Raw genomic sequence first — 19,262 nt, 5'->3', positions numbered from 1 at the left:
AACATAAGCGGTAGGCGATCTTCTTGGCCCGCGAATGCCCTGATCGTCGTATCAGTGAGGCGAGACTCGAACACACCACTTACAATCCAGCACCTCATCCTCATCGTGCAGCACAACCACCATGAGTGCGCCGACACCAGCGAACTCGGCCTTGGCCATCATCGACCTGTGAGTGAGCACCTCATGCCTCACTGCCTGCCCTCAGGCAGAAGACGAGTGAGAGAGCACTGAGCGCTATGCACCACGCAGCCAAAATGACTTCTGCCCTCCGCACGGCGCTCTGGCAGTGACAGGCGGCCGTGACATAGCCCCAGCAATCAACACCCTCCTTTCCCTCCCCTTCGCCCTCAAACTCGCAACCCGCGACTTCCACCCACCCGACCATATCAGCTTCGCCAGCCAACACACAGGCAAGAAACCCTTTACCGACAGCCACACGATCGTGAGCCCGAAGAATCAGGAGGAGGAGCAGACAACGTGGGTCTGGCCGTGAGCGACTAGCCGGCAAGCACAAGAGCTGATAGCACGTGTGATGAACAGACTTCTGTGGCCCGACCACTGCGTTCAAGGAACACCCGGTTGCGAACTGATACCCGAACTCCACACCTCCTCCCTTCACTTTATAGTAGACAAAGGTCAAGACAAGCGCGTAGAGTCCTACTCCGCCTTTGGGCCTCCTTTCCGCCGCCCTCGCGTGGGGATGACAGAGCTGGATGCCAAGCTGAAGGAGAAGGGTATCGAGCATGTCTTTGTGTGTGGGCTGGCGTGGGACTTCTGCGTGCAGAGTACGGCTGTAGATGCTGTGGAGCATGGCTACAGCACGTACGTGATTGAGGAGCTGACGAAGGGTGTGGATCAAAGTGAGGATGGGCATGAGAAGACCAAGGCAGAGATGGAGAAGTCGGGTGTGAAGGTCATTGGGCTGGAGAGTCCTGAGCTAGATGCTATACGGAAGAAGTAGACGGTTGTGAGGGATCCTGGCCACCACGCAATAATAGCAATGTGTTTCTGGTGAGCCGTAGGGCCCAGAGCACAGTACACTCCATGATAGAACCAGGCAGACATCCTGGTGTGGCATCTAGACGGGCCTGAACCATGCTTGATAACATGGCATTCTGGCCAGGCTTACCCTCCTAGCACTGAGCGGCGTATGAAGCGATAGCAGGATGAGCAACAACTATGGATGGATCAGACAGACATCCTGCTGCCACGCAGATGTGGTGCAGTGTCGGCAGCAAGTGAGGCGTATCCATTGCCTGGCAGTCGCAGATGCAGCTCCAGGTGAACAGCATTATGTATGAAGTGCTTGGAATATATGCTTATCATATCTGTACTTTCTAATCGGACTTGAGATCGATATAATCTGCCTCTTCATTTGAGATCAAGGCGAGCGTCAGGACATAGTATGCTTGTGGACAGCAGACGCCGTGGAGGGTGCCAGTCTTTAGCTATTCTGTTTCAGCTAGAATCAGCCACACTCCCACGCAAGAGCAAGTTCTCCTCGCCTGGTTACTGCGGGAGCTGTAATGTCCATTGACACTGGCTGGACAGGCAGGCAGGCAAGCTGCGAAGGAAGGACTCAGCTCTCATTACAATGCTGTGAGATCTGGCAAGTCTCTGCTTCAACATCACAGCATGCCAGCTTCAGGAAGCCGCTAGGGACTGTCCATGCTGGCGCTGCTTCACTCCGTGCCGATGACTCGGACCAAGAACCAGGAGAATGGTTTGAAAGCAGACGATGGCCGCATAGGATGCCAGGGTAGCTGTCGCTGTCCAGATCGTGAACCGGTTCACGAAAAGCCTCGACCGTTGACAACGCTCTGGAGCCGGCTTTGGAAGCTTCGAGATCATACGACCGAGGCACGGTACGTCCTCATGTTAGCTGCCGCTCTGGAGCTACGGCAGACGTGGTCTTCAAGCTCTTGGCACGTTGGCTGCCCGTTCCTCTGGACGCCCGGCACCTGCAGTCTAGGATCTGGGTTCGCTGAGATCCTGATGTTCGGCTCTTGAGGATCGGCTGGCAGCTTGGAAGGCCTGGCTCTGCCTGGGCTCGTCAGACTACTGACTGCTTTGGTTGCCGGAAAGTGGTATGAGGACAATGTTACGATCGATCATGGACGAGGTAGGCATGTCTCGAAGATTGAAGATAGGTCTACAATCTTCTCGCTTTCTCAGAGCGACTCCGCTGGACCATCTATCCTTGACCCAAGAAGTCGAGCCGCTGCATCAGATGTTTATTGCTTCCGGGCATTGCACTTCCAAGGAGAGAATAGGTCCAGTGCTTTACGACCTGTCCTTGCCTCTAGCATACGGCGCGATCATTATGTGAACGCCGCTATGGCTCATGTACCTCAGCGTTACCGCGTCGCACAGCGAGATGCGCGTGTCTCGTATGGGGTACTTACGCTGTTCACTCATGACAGACCTGGAAGTCTCTCTCTCGCGTTTCCGTACCACTTGGAGCGGCCGTCGGCGAAAGCTCTCTCCTCGTCCAGATCTATCCTGTGGCGGACCGTGCTGCGCCAGAAGCATGCTCCTGTTGGAGTGCAACCAGCCCATGATACGGGTTCTCTCGGAAAAGCTGATTCGCCCTCTTCCCACTGCTTCCATCCCAGTGCGTGTCTTGTTCGCGTGGAATACAAGCGCGATTGAAGCCCGCCTCTGCAAAGAAGGTGTTACAGGTTTCAGACCTACCAGCCAGGTCGACTGGTAATTTCAGCGGCGAATGCGGACGCAGAAGCTGCATTGACACTGATATTATATCTGCTCGCTGTCGCACCCACGACGTTGATGCGCATGATGGTGTCCTAGGAGTACAATTCGCCTCTCGTAGGATGTTGTCTCGATAGACATCGCCTGCCAATCAGTTCGAAGGATTGTTCTGGCGAGAATCGTGCTGCGTACGAAGCAGTATGGCTCGGCCAAACTCTTGCGCCCCTGATGGGTGAAGGAGCCTTTTAGAGCTGGCGCATTTCATCCGAGAGAGGTCGCTGCCCTGCGACGGGCGAATGGTTGTGTAAGTATCGGGGTACGAGACCGCGACCGGCCGGTTATGAGGTGCTTTGCAGGATCTCAAGGCATAGTCTGGGTGTGCTGGCGCTCGCTTTCGGTGAGGTAGATCGATCCGTCGCGTCTGTCATGGTTGGTGTAGATGTTCAAGAAGGTCGTAAGGAATTGCGAGCATCGCGGAGGAGGTTTGCGAGGTCGGGCATCGAGGTGTGTTGCTGTTCCTTTCCTTGACTGTTTCTCAACGCCTGTCGCTGCATGATGCTGCACTTACATATAGCGACAACTGATCTCATCGTCTCGTGTCTTGAAGCGATATTTCTGATACTTTGAAGAGCTTGTGTTGCGACAGATTGCTAATTGGCTTGCTGCCCAAACGAAGCTCCAAAGCGAAGCTGGAGGCATACAGCATCAAGAAACACCATCTCTCGACAGCAGTACTGTCGTGAACCGTCTTGATGGAAGATGATAGAGTCTCGAGACCTCTGTTAGAAGTGTTCCTCAAGTCTCAAGAGTGCTGACAGCCTGGTGGACTGGTCAAAGGTGTACTGCGCATCCGTGGAGCTTCCATCGTCCATCACACAAGCTACAACAATCAAGCCAAATTCCCTAAGTCGGAGCATCCCCGGAGGGCTCAGAAGAACATATATGAACAGTAAAACAAGCCAAGCATCTCGTGCGAGGCACATGTATATTAGATTTGCTTTGCCACTGCGATTTGATTGATCCACCATTATGATGAACTGTCGGCGCTAACAGTGATGAGTCTAGTTACACAAGCAAGTGGCTCTGCAATGAACTTTGGTTCTAATCCACCTCTTTTCTCCGGTAACGTGGTTGAGTGGTAGAATTCTTCCCTTCGGACTTATGTCTACCTCTACGGAAGCGGTCCCAGGTTCGACCCCTGGCGTTGTCAACGAATACTTTTTTGCTTTGGAGAAGTTCAGGGGGTTACCATTCGGCTCTTCTCGCGTCAAATCACCGCTGGAAACGATTGCAAGGGCCGGAATACGCTAATGGTATGCTGATTACATCTTTGAGTGAGCTAGGTGACTACTGATCGATACGGCGAAATAATTGTGTTTTTGCTTGCTACAATAGTGTAATAGTAGTATATACGGCTCAAGAATAGTGCATCGCTTCCTAGATCGACCAGGAGACGCCTGTAGAGTAAACATATGAGTAGAGCTCCCCAAACGTCCACAGGGCTAGGCGTCGAACTTTCCGATCATTCTGATATTGCAAACGCGCCAGTTCTTTCTTCTTCTTTCCAAGGATAGCAACACCACCACCACCTCACCAGATCCCCGGCGCCAACAGCAACAGCAGCAACAAGCACAGCAAGACGGCTTCGGCCATACAAAGCAATTTTCACTCCTGGGCGCCACCGCCGCCACCACCACCACAACACGCAGGGTAAGTTATGAGTCGATGAGACTGCAAGAGAATGAGTTTCGTATACCTCCTCACTGGATATCGCTGGTTCATCACCTATCATTGTATTTAAGATGCCGCCAGGCCATGGGGACCAAGCGTTCTCGACTGGTCAATACATACCCCTTGAAGGACACTCCATTTTTCCTACAGCCTCCTTCCCACGACACGGCGACGACAATAGCTATCATGGCGCCCTACACGCTGTCCACCGTTCGCCAGCGTGATGGGAATAGAGCTGTGACCTGTCATTCGATTTCCCTGAACCCTGCAAAATGGCTTCGCCCCTCCCTTTCAACCCTTCAGCTTCTCGATGGTCAAGTCATCAGCAATAGCTAGCACGTAACCCTCTGTCCTATCAAAAGCAGCGTCATGCTATTGGAAACGAGCAGCGGCGAGAAGACTTTACTCGGTGACGGCAAGGCCATGTCCACCATCTCTTCCCCTTCTCTCAAGTACCAATTCCGTGGAGACAGCTACTCTGACGTACTCCATCCTGTCAATCGGTCTAATGCTAGCTCGGGAAAGCCACTACTGACGCACCATCGTCCGATCCAGATGTGCCACGACATCACCACCGTCGCCTTCCCCTGCGCCTGCATCCACGGGTGCACCTACGTCCGCTTCGTCGTCGTCGACCCCTGCGCAGCGGGGTACGAGGACATGCCTTGCTTTGCGTCCCGTTTCTTGGGCGTCGACATCGAGGAGGTGTGGGCTGGAGACGAGGGGGAGATGCTGTGTCCGGGGTGTGCGCTGGCGGGGCTGGTTGGGGAGGTCCGCGTGGAGGAGAGGAGGGGGTTGAGGGATTGGGAGGTGCAGATGACGGAGGGGTTAAGGTGGTGGTTGAGTTGGTTGAGGAGGCAGAGGGTGGAGAGGGAGGAGAGGGAAGAAAGAGAGAGAGGATGATGAGGGAGCGGGTTGAGGTGTGGTTGGAGGGTGTGGTTGACAATGGGGATGAAGACGAGGATGAGGGTGAGGGTGAGGATGAGATGGAGTGGGATTTGGCCGCCCAGCAGTGAGCTGCGGTGAGATAAGAGGGCGCTGGCATGGCGGCTGCAGGTCGTCTCCGTCGTGAGAGGGCGGGGACGTGGCGGCGTAAGAGCCACCAGTAGTTTGAAAGTGCGTTTTCCCGATTGCAAAGTCTTCTGCCAGACGTCGCTATCATGCTCATCCATCTCCTCGATCCAGCCGACTCTCCACAATTGCCGTGCCATGAGCTACATCAAACGATCTCAAGAGCCTTTGAGAGCGATCATACCGACGACATAGGCATCTGCTTCGTTCCCGACGACGTCGATCTTGTAGGCTTTTCGTAGACAAGCTTCGTCTGTCATGCCAGCTAATACTTCATCAGTGAAAGGGACGACAGTGCCTTGTACTGACTCCTTTAGATGGGTTTCCGTGTGAACAGCGTCACGAGACGCCACTTTGATGGCTAGTAGATCCTTTGTGGTATCTGAGACGCCGAAGCGACGAAACGACTCTGATATCTGTATGTATGTGGTGAGATTAGGAGTTGACGAGTACAGACAGATGAAAGATAGCTTACGTTGTTATTCGGCGACAAGGCAAAAACGATCTCACTATGCACGTTCTTGCTCTTCAGACGGCTTTGTAAAGTATCGTTGATAGCTCGAAAACACGCCGCGAACACATGCTCGCGAGACAAGATGACTGCGGCGTCGAGGAAGGCATATTCAAAGTCTGTATTGCCGTCTAAGAGTTGCTGTCGTAGGAAGTCGGCATTCTTGACTTCGCTGAATAGGACGACTTGGAGCGGAAATTGCGGAAGGTGAGGAAGTGTGATGGTTTCCATGATATTTGTGATGGATACTTGCCTCGGTGGCGAACTATGGGAATAGTGCTATTGGGCTATATTTGTGCAAAAAGGTGGGATAGCATTCATAATGTCTCGCCGATGTCTCGGAGCGGCATGGCGAGAGGTCTGAGATGGAAAACTCCCATCACGTCCCAAAGCGCGTGCGGGCAGAAACCATAAACAACCTTCTCCATTCCTGTCCAACTTTCTCGCCTGAATTTAGTTGAAGAGGATTGTACTGGGACAGACGGCTGACTGATGGACGTGGCTTGCACAACATCACGGCTCCCACCGCGGCATCTTCCAAACCAATACAAACCAACCCGCACGCGCGCGAGCAGACGACGAACGCGCGGAAGATGCCATCGCCCATTGAGCAGCATTTGCATCAGCAGCTGCAGCAACATCATCACTTCCACCACCCTCCGCTCCACCACCCACACGTGCACGCACTCCCGCCACCACCACCTCCTCTCTCCGTCGCGACCAAACGCGCAGCAGAAGGGCCACCGCTCGTCGAGCTCCTCTCCGCCTCGACATCACCCACAGCACACAGCGGCCATGGCAGCAGTAAATCCCGCAAGACCAACTCCTCCCGCACAGGTCAAGCGTGCGACCGCTGCAAGATCCGCAAGATCCGCTGCGATGCCCGGACGGGCGGATGTTCGCCCTGTCTGCAGAACAACACCGAGTGCAAGACCACGGACAGGATAACTGGGCGCACCACCTCGCGTGGCCATACCGAGAGTGTGGAGAGCGAGAATGTCGAGCTCAAGATGTATGTTATGGAGCTGCAACAGCAGCTGAAGGGTCATGGGGTGGAACCTTCTGCGCCGCCGATAGCACCAGTGGGGTATGGGCCGCCGCCCCCTGTTCAGGCCATGCCTGCTGGGTACGGGCCCCCGTCGTGGAGTAGTCCTAGACCGAGTACGGCCTTTCAGAGCGTCGGTGGTGCTGCTGCGAATGAGAGGCCGATGGCGATGGGGTCGCTGTTGCCAGAGTTCCGGTCGGGATGTATCGGCGACAATTACTTGGGTGTAGGGTCTGAGAATAACTGGCTGAGTACCATCGAGGGCACCTCCATTGCGCTGTTTGGGACGAAGATCGACTTGGCTGATTTTATGCCACTCGAGCCGAATCCTGAGGCGACTGCGATGTCTTATGAGACTTTCCTGGCTTTCGCGTTTGGCGGGCAAAGATTGCCTGGTATACCAGATTTACCAGAGTACAGCCAATGTCGGCAGTATGCTGAATGGTACTTCCGCACCATTCAGCCTTTCACGCCCGTGCTGCACAAACCCGACTTCATGCGACTGCTTGTTCGCATCTACCATGAGAACTACCAGCCTACCCCAGCCGAGACGGTGATGGTGCACATGATGCTCACGATCATGTACTTCCAGTACTCAGCCCGGAACGAAAGCGCAGAAACAAGGCAGATGTCTTTCGAGCACTACCACTATTCACTCAGCTTCATACCACAACTGCTGATGAGTCACCGCCTCGAAGACCTCCAAGCATTGGTACTCATCTGCGCCCAGCTACGCAACCAGCCACGGCCCGGCGCATCATGGATGTTCACGAACACCGTCCTTGGTGTGGCCATCGAAGCAGGCCTGCATCGTTCTACCAAAGCCTGGCCGAACAACACTTCTACGCTTGACCCGCATACGACAGAAATGCGGAAACGTATCTTCTGGACCCTCATGCTCTTCCACATCAACGCCAGCGGCAACTATGGCCGACCCATGCCCTTGCGATTCGAGGACTTTGATATCGAGATACCTGAACCTGTCTATGACTGTTTGCCGGAAGAAGACCACACCACCCGTGAATGGAAGAAATGCTCTTTCCGAGCTGGCATCGAAGGCTTCAAACTACTGAAAATCCTACTCGGAGTCTACCACACCATCTACGCCGTCAATCCACCCCCAGATGCGCAATACGAGGCCACCGTCCGCCAACTAGCTCAAGATCTCGACGTCTTCCTCGCGCAACTCCCCCCAGAACTGACCACTGGCCCTCAATCTATCGAGGAAGATCGCACCTTCGCCCTCTACCTCGAGCTCAGCGCAGCCGAATATCAGCTCCTCCTGCACCACCCGGCACTCTGCCGCTCCAGCGCCCCACAAGTCTACTCCCGCAATCTGGATGTCTGCCTCGATGCTAGTAACAGTATTCTCGTTGTCGCTTTGAAACTGAAGCAGCTGAAGAGTTTGGACACCACGTTGTATTATGCTACGGACTTTATTGCGGCGATCTGTACGACGATCTTCGCTTTCAATGAGAGGAAGAATGCGTTGCAGGTCGGGGATGTGCAGAGATTGAGGCAGGACATGGATTCTTGGCTTGATGTCCTTGCGCAGGTGGGTCAGATGCTCGGGACTGGTCTTCGGCTTCAGCAATTCGTTGGCGGCATCATAGATCGTCATGTTGGGGAGATCAGCCGCTACGTTGCTGGGCAGACGGCGAGCGCGGCTGTGCATCAGGCTACTGCTGCCGCGGCTGTGGTCGCTGCAAACGCAAGTGCTGGAGCCGAGCATTCCAATCATCCCGGTGCGAATGAGTATGATCAGCAGCCAGCTAAGTACGAGGCCCCGCCTAGCGATTACTATAGCACGCCCTACTCCTCTTACCCGCCTCCGCCACCTGCCGCTATGACTGGGACGCCAACGCCACAACATCAAGCGCAGCAGCAGCAACAGCTGCTTCCGGCATCGAACTCCGTCGATCCGACGGCTTGGAGGCATTTCGCTGATAATCTGATGTCAGGCGTCAGCGGCGTCAACCCCGTCACGCATGTACCTGGTTCCGCCACGGCACCTGTCGGCGTCGGCGTCGGCGTCGGCGTAGGTGGCAATGGAGGAGGTGGGTATATGAGTCCCGTTCTGCAAGGTCTGAACGGCACGATGACCCCAGCAATTGTGGTTTCGGGATTACCTGGCCCGCCGGGGTCGGGGGCGCATGCTAGTCAGCAGGAGTTTGGCAGTATGCCTTTACCGGATAGTAGTCAGGCGTGGCCGATGGTGCAGTTTAGTACGCTCGGGGGCACCGGTGGGGGGTAAATGGAAGTCGATGGCGACGGGAGAGGGTATGCTTTGCTTTTTCTGCATGCTGTGTCGATTGATGGTGTGGACTGTACGATAGATGGTGGTTTTGCTGGATGCGAGATGTATGCCCGCATATGGTGAGTTTCTGGGCATCCCGTCGGCGTCGTGTAAGAGGCGCTGGCGCTGCGTTGATGAGGTGGGAGATTTGTACCATAACCATCACGACGAAGCGGGCAGTCACATGTCACTTTTCTGATCATTTGTGGTTCCAAACTTTGCGCTTAACCCATACCTTGAGCTGAGAATATGCAGGACTACGACAGACCTTGCTGATTCTGTTCGATTTTGCTTCAATACAACTGGTTCGATGGAAGCTGCAGCTCTTACGGCATTACTGTTGGGGAGATGTCACGTTCAAGCACTGTCGCGGACTACATATCGCAGCTTTCACCTTCGACGGATATCCCCTCGCCATTTCAAAATACTTTGAGACTGGCGGCGTAATCGATCGCGACTAAAAAGTCACCAGCCTTGGAAGACCGCAGTGCATTTGAAGCCCTGTGGGTCGGAACAGCGATAAAGCATGCGTGAAATCAACTTTGGATGGCTTGGGAGATATGTACGGGTACCTATAGTCGTTGCGGCCAGCTTGCTATGCGACGAACGTGACTACGCAGTCGTTCGGAGAGATGCTGCACCACGCTTTCCTGATTTCCTCCCTGCAACGCAGGCACGCGGATTGCTGACGTGAAGATTTGCCTTGCGATCACGCCTTCGGCTCTAGCTATTTAGTAACCGTGGCCGTCTGGATGCACCCGCTTTCCTCCCTCAACGATCCCATATCGACCGTTCCGTCAGATCTGCGCTCTCGACTGGTGTCGGCGGATCAAGTTGTAGCAAGAATCTGAGAGTGCACTGGAATATTGATCTCGTTGCCACCACGCCCATATCTGCTAGGGTCTCAAGCAGTATCGACGCTGGACTCGGTCTTTGTGAGGTCGACTACCAGTGCAAGTTGTACTTGTGCCGCGAGGTGAAGGCTGTGCGGCATTTCTTCGTTCTGGGCCTGGATTGAGTTCCGGTGGCCGAGCTCGTCGTCAATAATCGCAGCAGCAGCAGGGAAAGTAGTGCTGCCAATGTTTCCGCTTTGAAAGCTGCTCTCGTCTGCAAGGCATTGACTCGCTCAAAGGCATTGAGACACAACGGGCTATGTCCAGAGAAAGCAGCTGCTGACGTGCGTATGCCGTTTTTTGAAGATATAACCATGCTGCGCATACACATCGAGTGGTTACCGAGCTCACGGGCTTGAAGGAGACACCTGTCGAACGTGTCCTCGGCGTTTCTGCTGATAGTTACACGGCGTCGACTCGGTCTCCTGGTCAGGCTTTCCGCCGCATGAAGCAGGTTACCTAAGCTATCTCAATGAAGTTCTCGAACATCTACGCTTATATGTTCCTGAAGCTGGTGTAGAGAAGGCAATCGTTGAGCACCGGACAAGTGGACTTCCATCGTTCGTGCTTCATGCTTGCCGCAAACGGCGCCCCGTTGTCACGCGCATGGGAATGTTCTGCTGGGAAGTCGTTATACGAAGACAAGGCTCTTCACTAGCCGAGTCGCGAATACTGTACATCTGTCCATCATCAGTCACATCGTTTTTCGTCACATCTCCATGGTTGATAATGCTGACTTGTTGCTTTGTCCTCCTCCCGCTTCCAACTGTCTTCATACGGCCAGTGTGGATTCTTCTGGAGCACTGTCTTGCCGACCCGTGGATCGAAAGCGAATATGTAGGGGCCTGAGTCTGATAGTGATTGTTTTCTCTCTTCCTTGTTGCCATTCGTCTTCTTGCTGAAGATGGAGGAGCGGCGGCGGGCTTTGGGTGAGGCAGACTGGTCGTTCGCGTTCGTCGGAGCCACGTCGCTCGGGTTTTCTCCGCCATATCGTTCTGTAGTCGCCGCATCCTTTGTCGCGTCTGCGTTTCGAGTCGAGGGTTCTGCGGCATCAGCTTGCTGTGTCTTCATGGACGAACGGCGTCGATGGAAGAAATGCATTATCACTACTTGCGAAGCTCAGAATCAGCAGGCAATGTGTCTTGGCTGCATTACAGCTACGAATAGCTGTCTCAAGGCCGAGCATGCCGCTACCGCCTGCACGATGATGTGTCGCTAGAGAGCTCTTCCAGCTTGCCAGCCGATCGGTTCGGCATCGCGTGGCAACTTTAAACGTCCGCGTGGCTTGCTGGACGTGCACGATTCGCAGCTCTGTTTTCTCGACTTCATGTCGTCGCCGCCGTATGTTTGTGATTGGAACGTCGATGGGAGGATCGCTATAAACCCATCCCAGTGATGGAAGCATATGTAGAAATGCTGTTACGTTCTACAGGCTGTTTGACCGACGCGTAAGCTGTTCAGACACGAAAGTTGGCACGGCGGCGAGCAATATAGGCATGTCAGTGACAGTAATGAAGGGGTCTAGACATGATTATTTCCTCGACGGCACGGTGATGGTAATGAAGACTCTTACGAAGGCCATTCGACGATGATGAGGCTATGACCAAGGATCCGTACTGCCTCCATCACAGCCAGCGGCCTGTCGACAACACGCCATGGGCGCAATCTCACAGCCCAACACTCACTAAATCTCAGCAAGCAACAACGCACATTCTTCTCCAAGCCCCAGCAGTAAAACTGGAGCGATGATGAAAGAAAGAGCCACGCAAAGCGTGAATGCGGACCATCAAAAATTGCTAGCGTAATGTATCAGCATTGATATTGCAGTCAGAGGAGAAATTCGATGAGCTCACCGCCGCCCAACCCCCTTGCGGAAGTTGGCAGGCTATCACGCCACGCTGTGCAATGCAGGTGATAGCCATGTCGACCCGGTATTCGTGAGCACCAGTCGAGCAACAGGGTCTGTGATGATGTATTAGCAGAAGGTATCGAAGGTTTGGGGGGTGGGTTTGGGGAAGACGTGCAAGTATGAGAGAAAAAGGAAGCAAGTGGGTTTGGGGGCTGAGCGAGTACTATATAGGAGTGAGAACTGGTCTGTGCTAGGGTGCACATTGTGCGAGTCAGTTCTGCTGGTCCCGTACTGCGGGAGAGTGCTGACTGATTGAAGCAGGGCGTTGACGTGGTGACGTCGAGGGCACGTGTCGGGCGGCGATGCTTGAGGGAGGCTCGGGGGTCTGGGAGACAGGTGCGGGCTCGTTCAACGAGGAACGACGTCTTATGTGGCCGTAGTACGTCTCTCGTAGTCTCGTTGTTCCCTTAGCGGTCGGTTTTGAAATTCTATGAAGCTTTACTACGCTGAAGATCGATTTACAGGCTAGACATTTGGCTGTCGGGTCAGATACAAGCTCAGAGAGTCACCAGAGTACGCTTCGTGACCTCCTGAAGCCGTCTGTACCCTTCAATAGAGCGTCCAGTGATCTATCATCGTTCATAAGCGACGGGAGAATTGTGAGTTTCACAGTATTCGACTCGATACGACGTTTTGGCGACCCATCACGACCAGTGGGCTGCTTGAAGCTGAGCTCTACTCGTCTCAGCGTGTTCTTGAAGCATTCGCTCGATACGATCATGCTACAGTGCCGCTGTATCGCCTCCTAGAGCCCTATGTGGTAACGTTGTACTTCACTTCCCTTCTGCGTTATTGCTGTTCTGTTTTTTCCCTCCCTTGGGACGACCTCCGGACGTCACTGGTCCCGGGGCTACTCCGCAGACCTCATCCTACCTTCGAACGAAGCTCTCGAAGCAAAACAAACGATCTGGTCGACGAGGCGCATAACACAATACCACAGCTCACCACAGAAACAAGCACAATGCCATCCAACGATCCAACAAGACCACCATGCCCCTGCAAGCCTCGCACCGAGAAGTGGAGTGTCGAAATGCTTTCTGGCCGCGTCCACGCGATGAAAACGATCAAAGAAGAGAGATGGTTCTCCGAAGAGGAAATGGCATTTTTGCAATGGCAGAGAGAGACGCGAGAGCAAGACGAGACGGCGAGGAGAGCGAGAGAGCAGTGATGAGGTATGGTATCCCGGCGGCGACATCAGTGGCAATGGCTAATGCGTCGGCCCACAGCAGTATACCATGACAATCACCCTGTGAGATACGACCATTGAATTTTGAGCCATACAATCTGTACATCATGTGTCGTCAGTCTCATATACATTCCTGTGCATCATACCACATTCCCTATCATCATCGAACCATCAAATAGCATATACCATAAACCTCATACCACAAACCTCACGTCCAGAACTATGCCACAACCGCCTCACAAACCCCTCCAATAATCCTCGCCCCTCTCAACACTCTCCCTGACGGCACCCCTGACACCCGTTCCAACCGAACCCAAACTGACACTCCCCTTCCTACTCCCAGCCGCAATCGCCGCTTCCTTTCCCTCATAGACAAACCCGACGATCTTCCTCCCAACCTTCCTCGGAGGCGGCAAGACATCCTGATCTGGCTTCACTTTCGCCTGCGTTAGCAAACCCTTCGAAAGCTCCCGCATCACGTCCACGATTTCCTTTTGCGCTTTAGTGAGGTCGCGAATCTGCGCATTTTGCGCTTCGATGCGGGAGTCGCTTGTCTTCCTGCTGTCTGCAAGCTGTTGAGTAGTGCTCATACGCTGCCGAGCAACGTCCTGGTCTCGTTGACCAGTCTGCTTTGTCAACGTTGCAACAGCCTCGGATGTCGAAGCAATAGCTGTGTGCACCTTATCGACAGTCTGACTCTGCGTCTCCCGTATAGTTTTGACATGCGCCGCATTCGCCTCCGTCACCGCCTGGATCTTACTCAGATGCGATGTCAACGCTGACATTATGAATTTGGCATCGCCGGTCCCTGGGCTTGTGTCACGATATTGCTTTTGCTCCGTAGCTTGGCGCTCGATGGATTTATGGATGCGGTTGAGGCGGTTAGTCAAGGGTGTGAGGTCGATGTCTGGTTTCAATGGTGGTATTTGAGTCGACGATATCTTCTGCTGAGACTCCGTGAAAGCACGTATATGCTCTAAGTTCTGTTCGGTGGCTGTGCGCATGGCTTGCAGATGCTCGATCAGCGACCCAGAGTCGCTGTTGTTGCCATGAGCGCCGCTCTCCAATAACTCCTTGGTCACATGCTGCGCAGCAACAAGCTCGGTCAATTGCTCGGAATCATGTTCGACCCATTCACGTAAAGCTACAAGGTGGCTGTTAACTTCACTGAGCTGTTCAGTCAATGGTGAAAAGTCGATTCCGTCCCGGCCGCTATCAGCAAGGACCTCGTGTAGCCGTCCATGGGCACCAACAAGCTCTCGCGTCTGATCGTGCGTGCGCTCAGAAGCTGTAGCGATCTTCGCAAGCTGCTCATGCAACCCATCGAACTTATTTGCAAGTGGCTGCAAGTCCTGCGGCGAAGAAGGCGGGTCGAGGATAGTATTCTCGAATTTCGCATGATGCTGTAGCAAGACCTCGAAGCGCTCACTTGCCATCGACGACCCGTGTATAAGCTCGGCAAGCTGCTGGCTCAGACCATCGAACTTACTTGCCAGCGGAGACATATCAAACGTGGACTTGGTGTCCTGGACAGCTTGTCGCGTCGCCTCCATCTTCTCCGCTAAAGGCGTCAGATCGAGCTCTGACTTGTTCGACCCAACAGCCACCCGCATCTCCTCCATCTTTTCGATCAACGGCTCCAGACTGATCCTTCCCGTACTCCGCGCGAAAGCATTGCCTTCCTCAATGGCATTATAAATCTGTTCTAAATGCTCTCCAAGCGGCGCAAGGCTCTTCTCCGCTGTATCGCCACCTCTGGTCCCACCACCAGGAACGCCATTGCCACCAGCACCAGTTCCAGCGAGTTCGTTCGGCACCTCCTCATCCCCGCCACCTGTCGCAAATCCTACAAGTGCTTGCATATGCGAAGACTGCTGCTCAATAGCGTGATGGATCATCTGCAAATGCTCCGTCAAAGGTGACAAATCCATTGTTGGAGGAGCGGCAGTCATCTGCGCTGCAGCATCTTTACCCCAGAATGGCGTCCCGGGTTTCGACTCCGGCGCGGAACCTTCTTCCAAAAGTGCTTTGACAAGAGCGGAGTTCTGCTCGACAGCCTCCTGAACTTTCTCAAGTTTGTCTATCAGAGGTGAGAAATCAATCTGCGTAGGCCGCGCCTGCTGCTCGACGGAAGACTTGGCATTGTCCTTGCGCTCGGTGCTATCCTGCTCCATAAGCGACTGTATGCGATCGAGATGCGAAGACAGCTGCGCCATGTCGAGGTAGTCGTTCTTTTGTCTGCCTGCCATGTCCGCCATAGCATTACTTAGTTTCCGGTCATTCTCGCTCTGCTGCTTGCTCAAGTTCACCATGTGCTCCGAATGACGTTCCAACAACTCATTGACGCGATTGAGATGCGATGACAGCTCTGTGCCTTCGAAGTAACCACTCTTCTCACTCTCCTCGCTCTGCCTCATGGTCATCTGCCTCTCAGCTAGAGCAGCAACTTGTTCCGTATTCCTGTCCACCGCCTCCATCATCTTGACAAAGTACTCCTCTAGCTTCGTGATCTCCTTCCCGACCTCTTTACTCTGCTTCTTCATCTCACCCATAGCACCCGCTAATTCTGGACTCGAAGGCGCAAGGGCAGATCCACTGAGCATATGTCCCTGCGCATCTTGCACTGGGATAATTCCCTGCGCCGCGCCTCCTAGTCCACCGTCTTGCGTATCGCTGAAGGAGATATACATCCATTTGCTCTTCAGGTGAGCGAAAGCTGGGTGCTTCCATGCTTTGGAGAGGAGGTCGGGAGGGTCGACGAAGGAGAAGAGTTGGGGTCCAGGGCGGGAAGTTTCGGTGAAGTTGGCCTGGAGGAGATGCCACCATTCGTTGGCTATGCTGGCGCTGGCGAAGGTTAGGAGGTAGCGGGATTGAAGGTCATTACCCTACAGATGGGTGGGTAGAGGTCAGTATACTTTCATCGTTGATGGCTGGCGCAACAGCGGTGGGAGAGCATGTGTCACTTCACCAGATGGAGGCACTCACTGTTCGCGCATAGGCATAGAACAAATTCCCGTCGTGCTCTTTCTCTACCTGCGTCGATGTATCGTTGCGATCGATTGCCGGCTGGCTGAATGGTCTCCTCGTTGGCGTCACGGGCGGCCGCTCTGCGCCTGCCGAAGTCCTCGTAGTCGCTGGCGAAGGAGGCGCCTCGGTATCGCTGCCAGCTCGTCCGTTGCCTTGCCCGTTGGTACCATTCACCTTGGTCTGTAGATTACCCGTCGTCTTCCTGCGCTTCGGTGAAAGCCAAGACATCTCGCGCGGCATAACGTGGTACGGTGGCATAACCTTGTCTCGCGAACCAAAAGACTAGTTAGTATACAAGCTGCGTCGTTGTGCTGTGTATACACCGCACGCAATAACGTGCAAGCAGGATGCGACGCATGATCATTATGCGAGGCGGAAGAGATCCTGCTCTACATTTGGTACGGACAGGGATCAGGTCTTGATGGAGGTGATGGAGGCTGCATCGTGACGTGACATCCATGCTCCACGGAGCGCTGCCAGTGTCTCGGCTGGGAAGCGATGCTGTTCGAACGAAATCGAAGTAATTTTAACGACCATAGTGCACACGACAATGTACTACTCGAACAGTACACAAGACAATGCTGCAACGCTCCTGCCCCGACCACTGCTTGGTATGACGACGGCTCCGTCTTGGGCTCGGCGATTCTATCTTCCAGCGCGATGAGGGTCGTCTTGGTCGGCGGGTGCGTAATTGACGAGCTATATCGATTGGCAACGTCGCCATCAACATTCACACCAGTGCAACATTACCTATTCATCCCGTTCACGGCAGGCTGAAGGTTCAGGTCGGAGGCCACCAGATGGGTTCGACCTCCCGACCCTCAATGGACCAAAGCGAGTCATTCTCTGACATCCAAATTGATGGCCATGGATCGGAGGGAGACACTGGCCAATGCTACAGCAAAGAAGTAGCTCTGATACATCCAATCCAAGAGGACTTCAGCATCATCAGTACGGGAAGACCTTGGCGATCACAGTTTATCGTCATTCATGTTTGGCCACTCAGTCTCATCAGCCCTGTACACCCACTTCTCACCACTCGGCCCCTTGCCCTCTCTCATAGCCTGCATACCCTGCACAGCACCCTGTAACCCACCAGGCAACAATTTCTCGGGATGACACTTCCACTTCCCTTGCTCCCACAACCTCTCCGCCGATTCGACCCACCTCTTTGCAAACACAAAATCCTTCGGCTGAGCAGGGTAGCTATCGCCTTCGAAGATATATTCTTGGCCTGACATGGAGTAACCGAGGAAGAACTCGGATTTGACGTCTTTACGCGGACACTCAGCACCAAGGAGGTTACAGTATAGGCCTCCTTGTGCGCCAAAGGCGGTGGCACAGGCTTCAGCTGTAGACTCGATGGCTACAGTGTCGAAGATCTTGGTCAAGCTGTTGTTCGTCTCTGCGTTGATCTTCTCGCCGACTTGTGGATCACGCTACAAGGAGTCAGCGACCTTTTCTTTCAAGACATTTGAATGGTTTTGACCCACATAATCATACACCATATCAGCACCTCGCTCCTTGACCATGTCGAAATGCCTCGGACTACAAGTTGTCAAGACCCTGTAGCCAGATCTAGTTAATCCAGGTCAGCGATCCGCGACATTTGAACCGGAACTCATTGATGCTTACAGCTTAGCAAACTGAATCGCGATCGATCCCGTCGACGTGCTCCCCCCAAAGACCAAGATCGACTCCTCGCTCAGCCCGCGACTTACCTCCGGCCAAGGAAGGTCCAAGATCTTATACAGGCCATAGCCTGTGGTGAGCAGACCCACTCCCGCTGTTGCAGCAGTCTCGAAAGATACATCGTCCGGGATTCGGATTTGTATGTCACCTTTAACAACGATGTATCTCGCAAAGGCACCAGTCTCAGGGTTGGCATCATTGCCTGCAGGCGTGCATGTCAGTATATCATGAGTCCAACCAGCGGCACGGTGAGGAAGAGATCGCGGTTGCTTACCTCCATGACCAATCCCCATCACACGATCACCTTTCTTGAACTGCTTCACCACGGCTTCGCCAACTTCTTCCACGATGCCAGCATAATCACAACCCACAAGAGTTCCGTCGTCGCCCTTAGCATCTAGGGTTGTCCAGTCTGTTGGGTTCAACGCAATTGCCACGGTGCGCACGAGGATGTAGTCGTCCTTGAGTTTGGGAATGGGGATAGCTTTCAGCACTGCATTACCCTCGCCTTGACGTATAAGTCCGTAGTTCTGGTTGATCATGGTGAGATGCCTCAAAATCTTCGTCGGCTCGTGCTGTACAGCTAATGGCCTCGTCGTTGAGTATGCGAAGATGCTAATCAGCAGGTTCTGCTTCGGCAAGGTCTGGCCTTGACATTCCATGCTTTATATCGACCATTTTACTTTCTACTTCCCTGTCCAGCCATGGCTGACAAATGTGAAGGCGTGCTGGCCCGACGAAGTCTTTAGTCATTGGGCCATGGATGCTTGAAGGGTGGAAGTGCAGCATTACGGAGTCGGCGTTCGTGAACTCCATTGCATTCCTTTGATGCCGAACACCGGCAAATGTTGTGCGGCAACAGACGACTCTCGCGGTGGGCATGGCACAGTGCTTCTGGTCTGATTTGTAATATCTATAATTGATCTTGGCATCCGTACTATCTGTCGATAACGCAGCAATGACTACCAGTGACTCTCTCATGCTCCTGAAGGCCACTGTTATTCAGCAATGCGCGAATATTGGCTACAAATAGTTCTTCATCTTCCAAATCGGCGCAACTCTAGCCAGCGTAGTGGTGGAAACACAAGGGCGGCCCATGCGAAGCCAACGTAGTTACCCATCTACCATTCTGTCAGCAAAGTCGGGACATCAAGAAAGTGGACAGTGAGACTAACATCTGCACCATATT

General features: G+C 53.7%; 6 protein-coding genes and 1 non-coding gene across 7 annotated transcripts; 3 read left to right on the top strand and 4 right to left on the bottom strand.

The window, feature by feature from the left end:
* Positions 1-121: 121 nt before the first annotated feature.
* Positions 122-961, top strand: PNC1 (NAD(+) salvage pathway protein; the record flags this gene model as incomplete). Its single annotated transcript, XM_064839303.1, has 3 exons — positions 122-168; positions 250-477; positions 541-961. The coding sequence occupies 3 exons, from the start codon at positions 122-124 to the stop codon at positions 959-961; spliced, it is 696 nt and encodes a 231-aa protein (XP_064693045.1).
* Positions 962-3,833: 2,872 nt separating this feature from the next.
* LTS14_006607 lies at positions 3,834-3,922 on the top strand. Its single transcript has one exon. It is a non-coding gene; the product is annotated as a tRNA-Arg (tRNA).
* A 1,750-nt stretch (positions 3,923-5,672) lies between these two features.
* Positions 5,673-6,256, bottom strand: LTS14_006606 (uncharacterized protein; the record flags this gene model as incomplete). The annotated part of the gene is made up of 2 exons (XM_064839302.1): positions 5,673-5,930; positions 5,990-6,256. The coding sequence occupies 2 exons, from the start codon at positions 6,254-6,256 to the stop codon at positions 5,673-5,675; spliced, it is 525 nt and encodes a 174-aa protein (XP_064693044.1).
* Positions 6,257-6,618: 362 nt separating this feature from the next.
* LTS14_006605 (uncharacterized protein) lies at positions 6,619-9,324 on the top strand (the record flags this gene model as incomplete). Its single annotated transcript, XM_064839301.1, has 1 exon — positions 6,619-9,324. One exon carries the CDS (start codon positions 6,619-6,621, stop codon positions 9,322-9,324), a length of 2,706 nt encoding a protein of 901 aa, XP_064693043.1.
* A 1,625-nt stretch (positions 9,325-10,949) lies between these two features.
* LTS14_006604 (uncharacterized protein) lies at positions 10,950-11,330 on the bottom strand (the record flags this gene model as incomplete). The annotated part of the gene is made up of 1 exon (XM_064839300.1): positions 10,950-11,330. One exon carries the CDS (start codon positions 11,328-11,330, stop codon positions 10,950-10,952), a length of 381 nt encoding a protein of 126 aa, XP_064693042.1.
* Positions 11,331-13,590: 2,260 nt separating this feature from the next.
* Positions 13,591-16,609, bottom strand: LTS14_006603 (uncharacterized protein; the record flags this gene model as incomplete). The annotated part of the gene is made up of 2 exons (XM_064839299.1): positions 13,591-16,239; positions 16,340-16,609. 2 exons carry the CDS (start codon positions 16,607-16,609, stop codon positions 13,591-13,593), a joined length of 2,919 nt encoding a protein of 972 aa, XP_064693041.1.
* Positions 16,610-17,352: 743 nt separating this feature from the next.
* On the bottom strand, positions 17,353-18,615 carry LTS14_006602 (uncharacterized protein; the record flags this gene model as incomplete). The annotated part of the gene is made up of 4 exons (XM_064839298.1): positions 17,353-17,820; positions 17,875-17,959; positions 18,017-18,275; positions 18,348-18,615. The coding sequence occupies 4 exons, from the start codon at positions 18,613-18,615 to the stop codon at positions 17,353-17,355; spliced, it is 1,080 nt and encodes a 359-aa protein (XP_064693040.1).
* Positions 18,616-19,262: the final 647 nt, after the last annotated feature.

The sequence above is a fragment of the Recurvomyces mirabilis genome (genome assembly GCF_035927965.1).
Source record: "Recurvomyces mirabilis strain CCFEE 5264 chromosome Unknown scaffold_17, whole genome shotgun sequence".
NCBI lineage: Eukaryota > Fungi > Ascomycota > Dothideomycetes > Mycosphaerellales > Teratosphaeriaceae > Recurvomyces > Recurvomyces mirabilis.
This window is presented reverse-complemented; position numbering and strand designations above follow the sequence as displayed.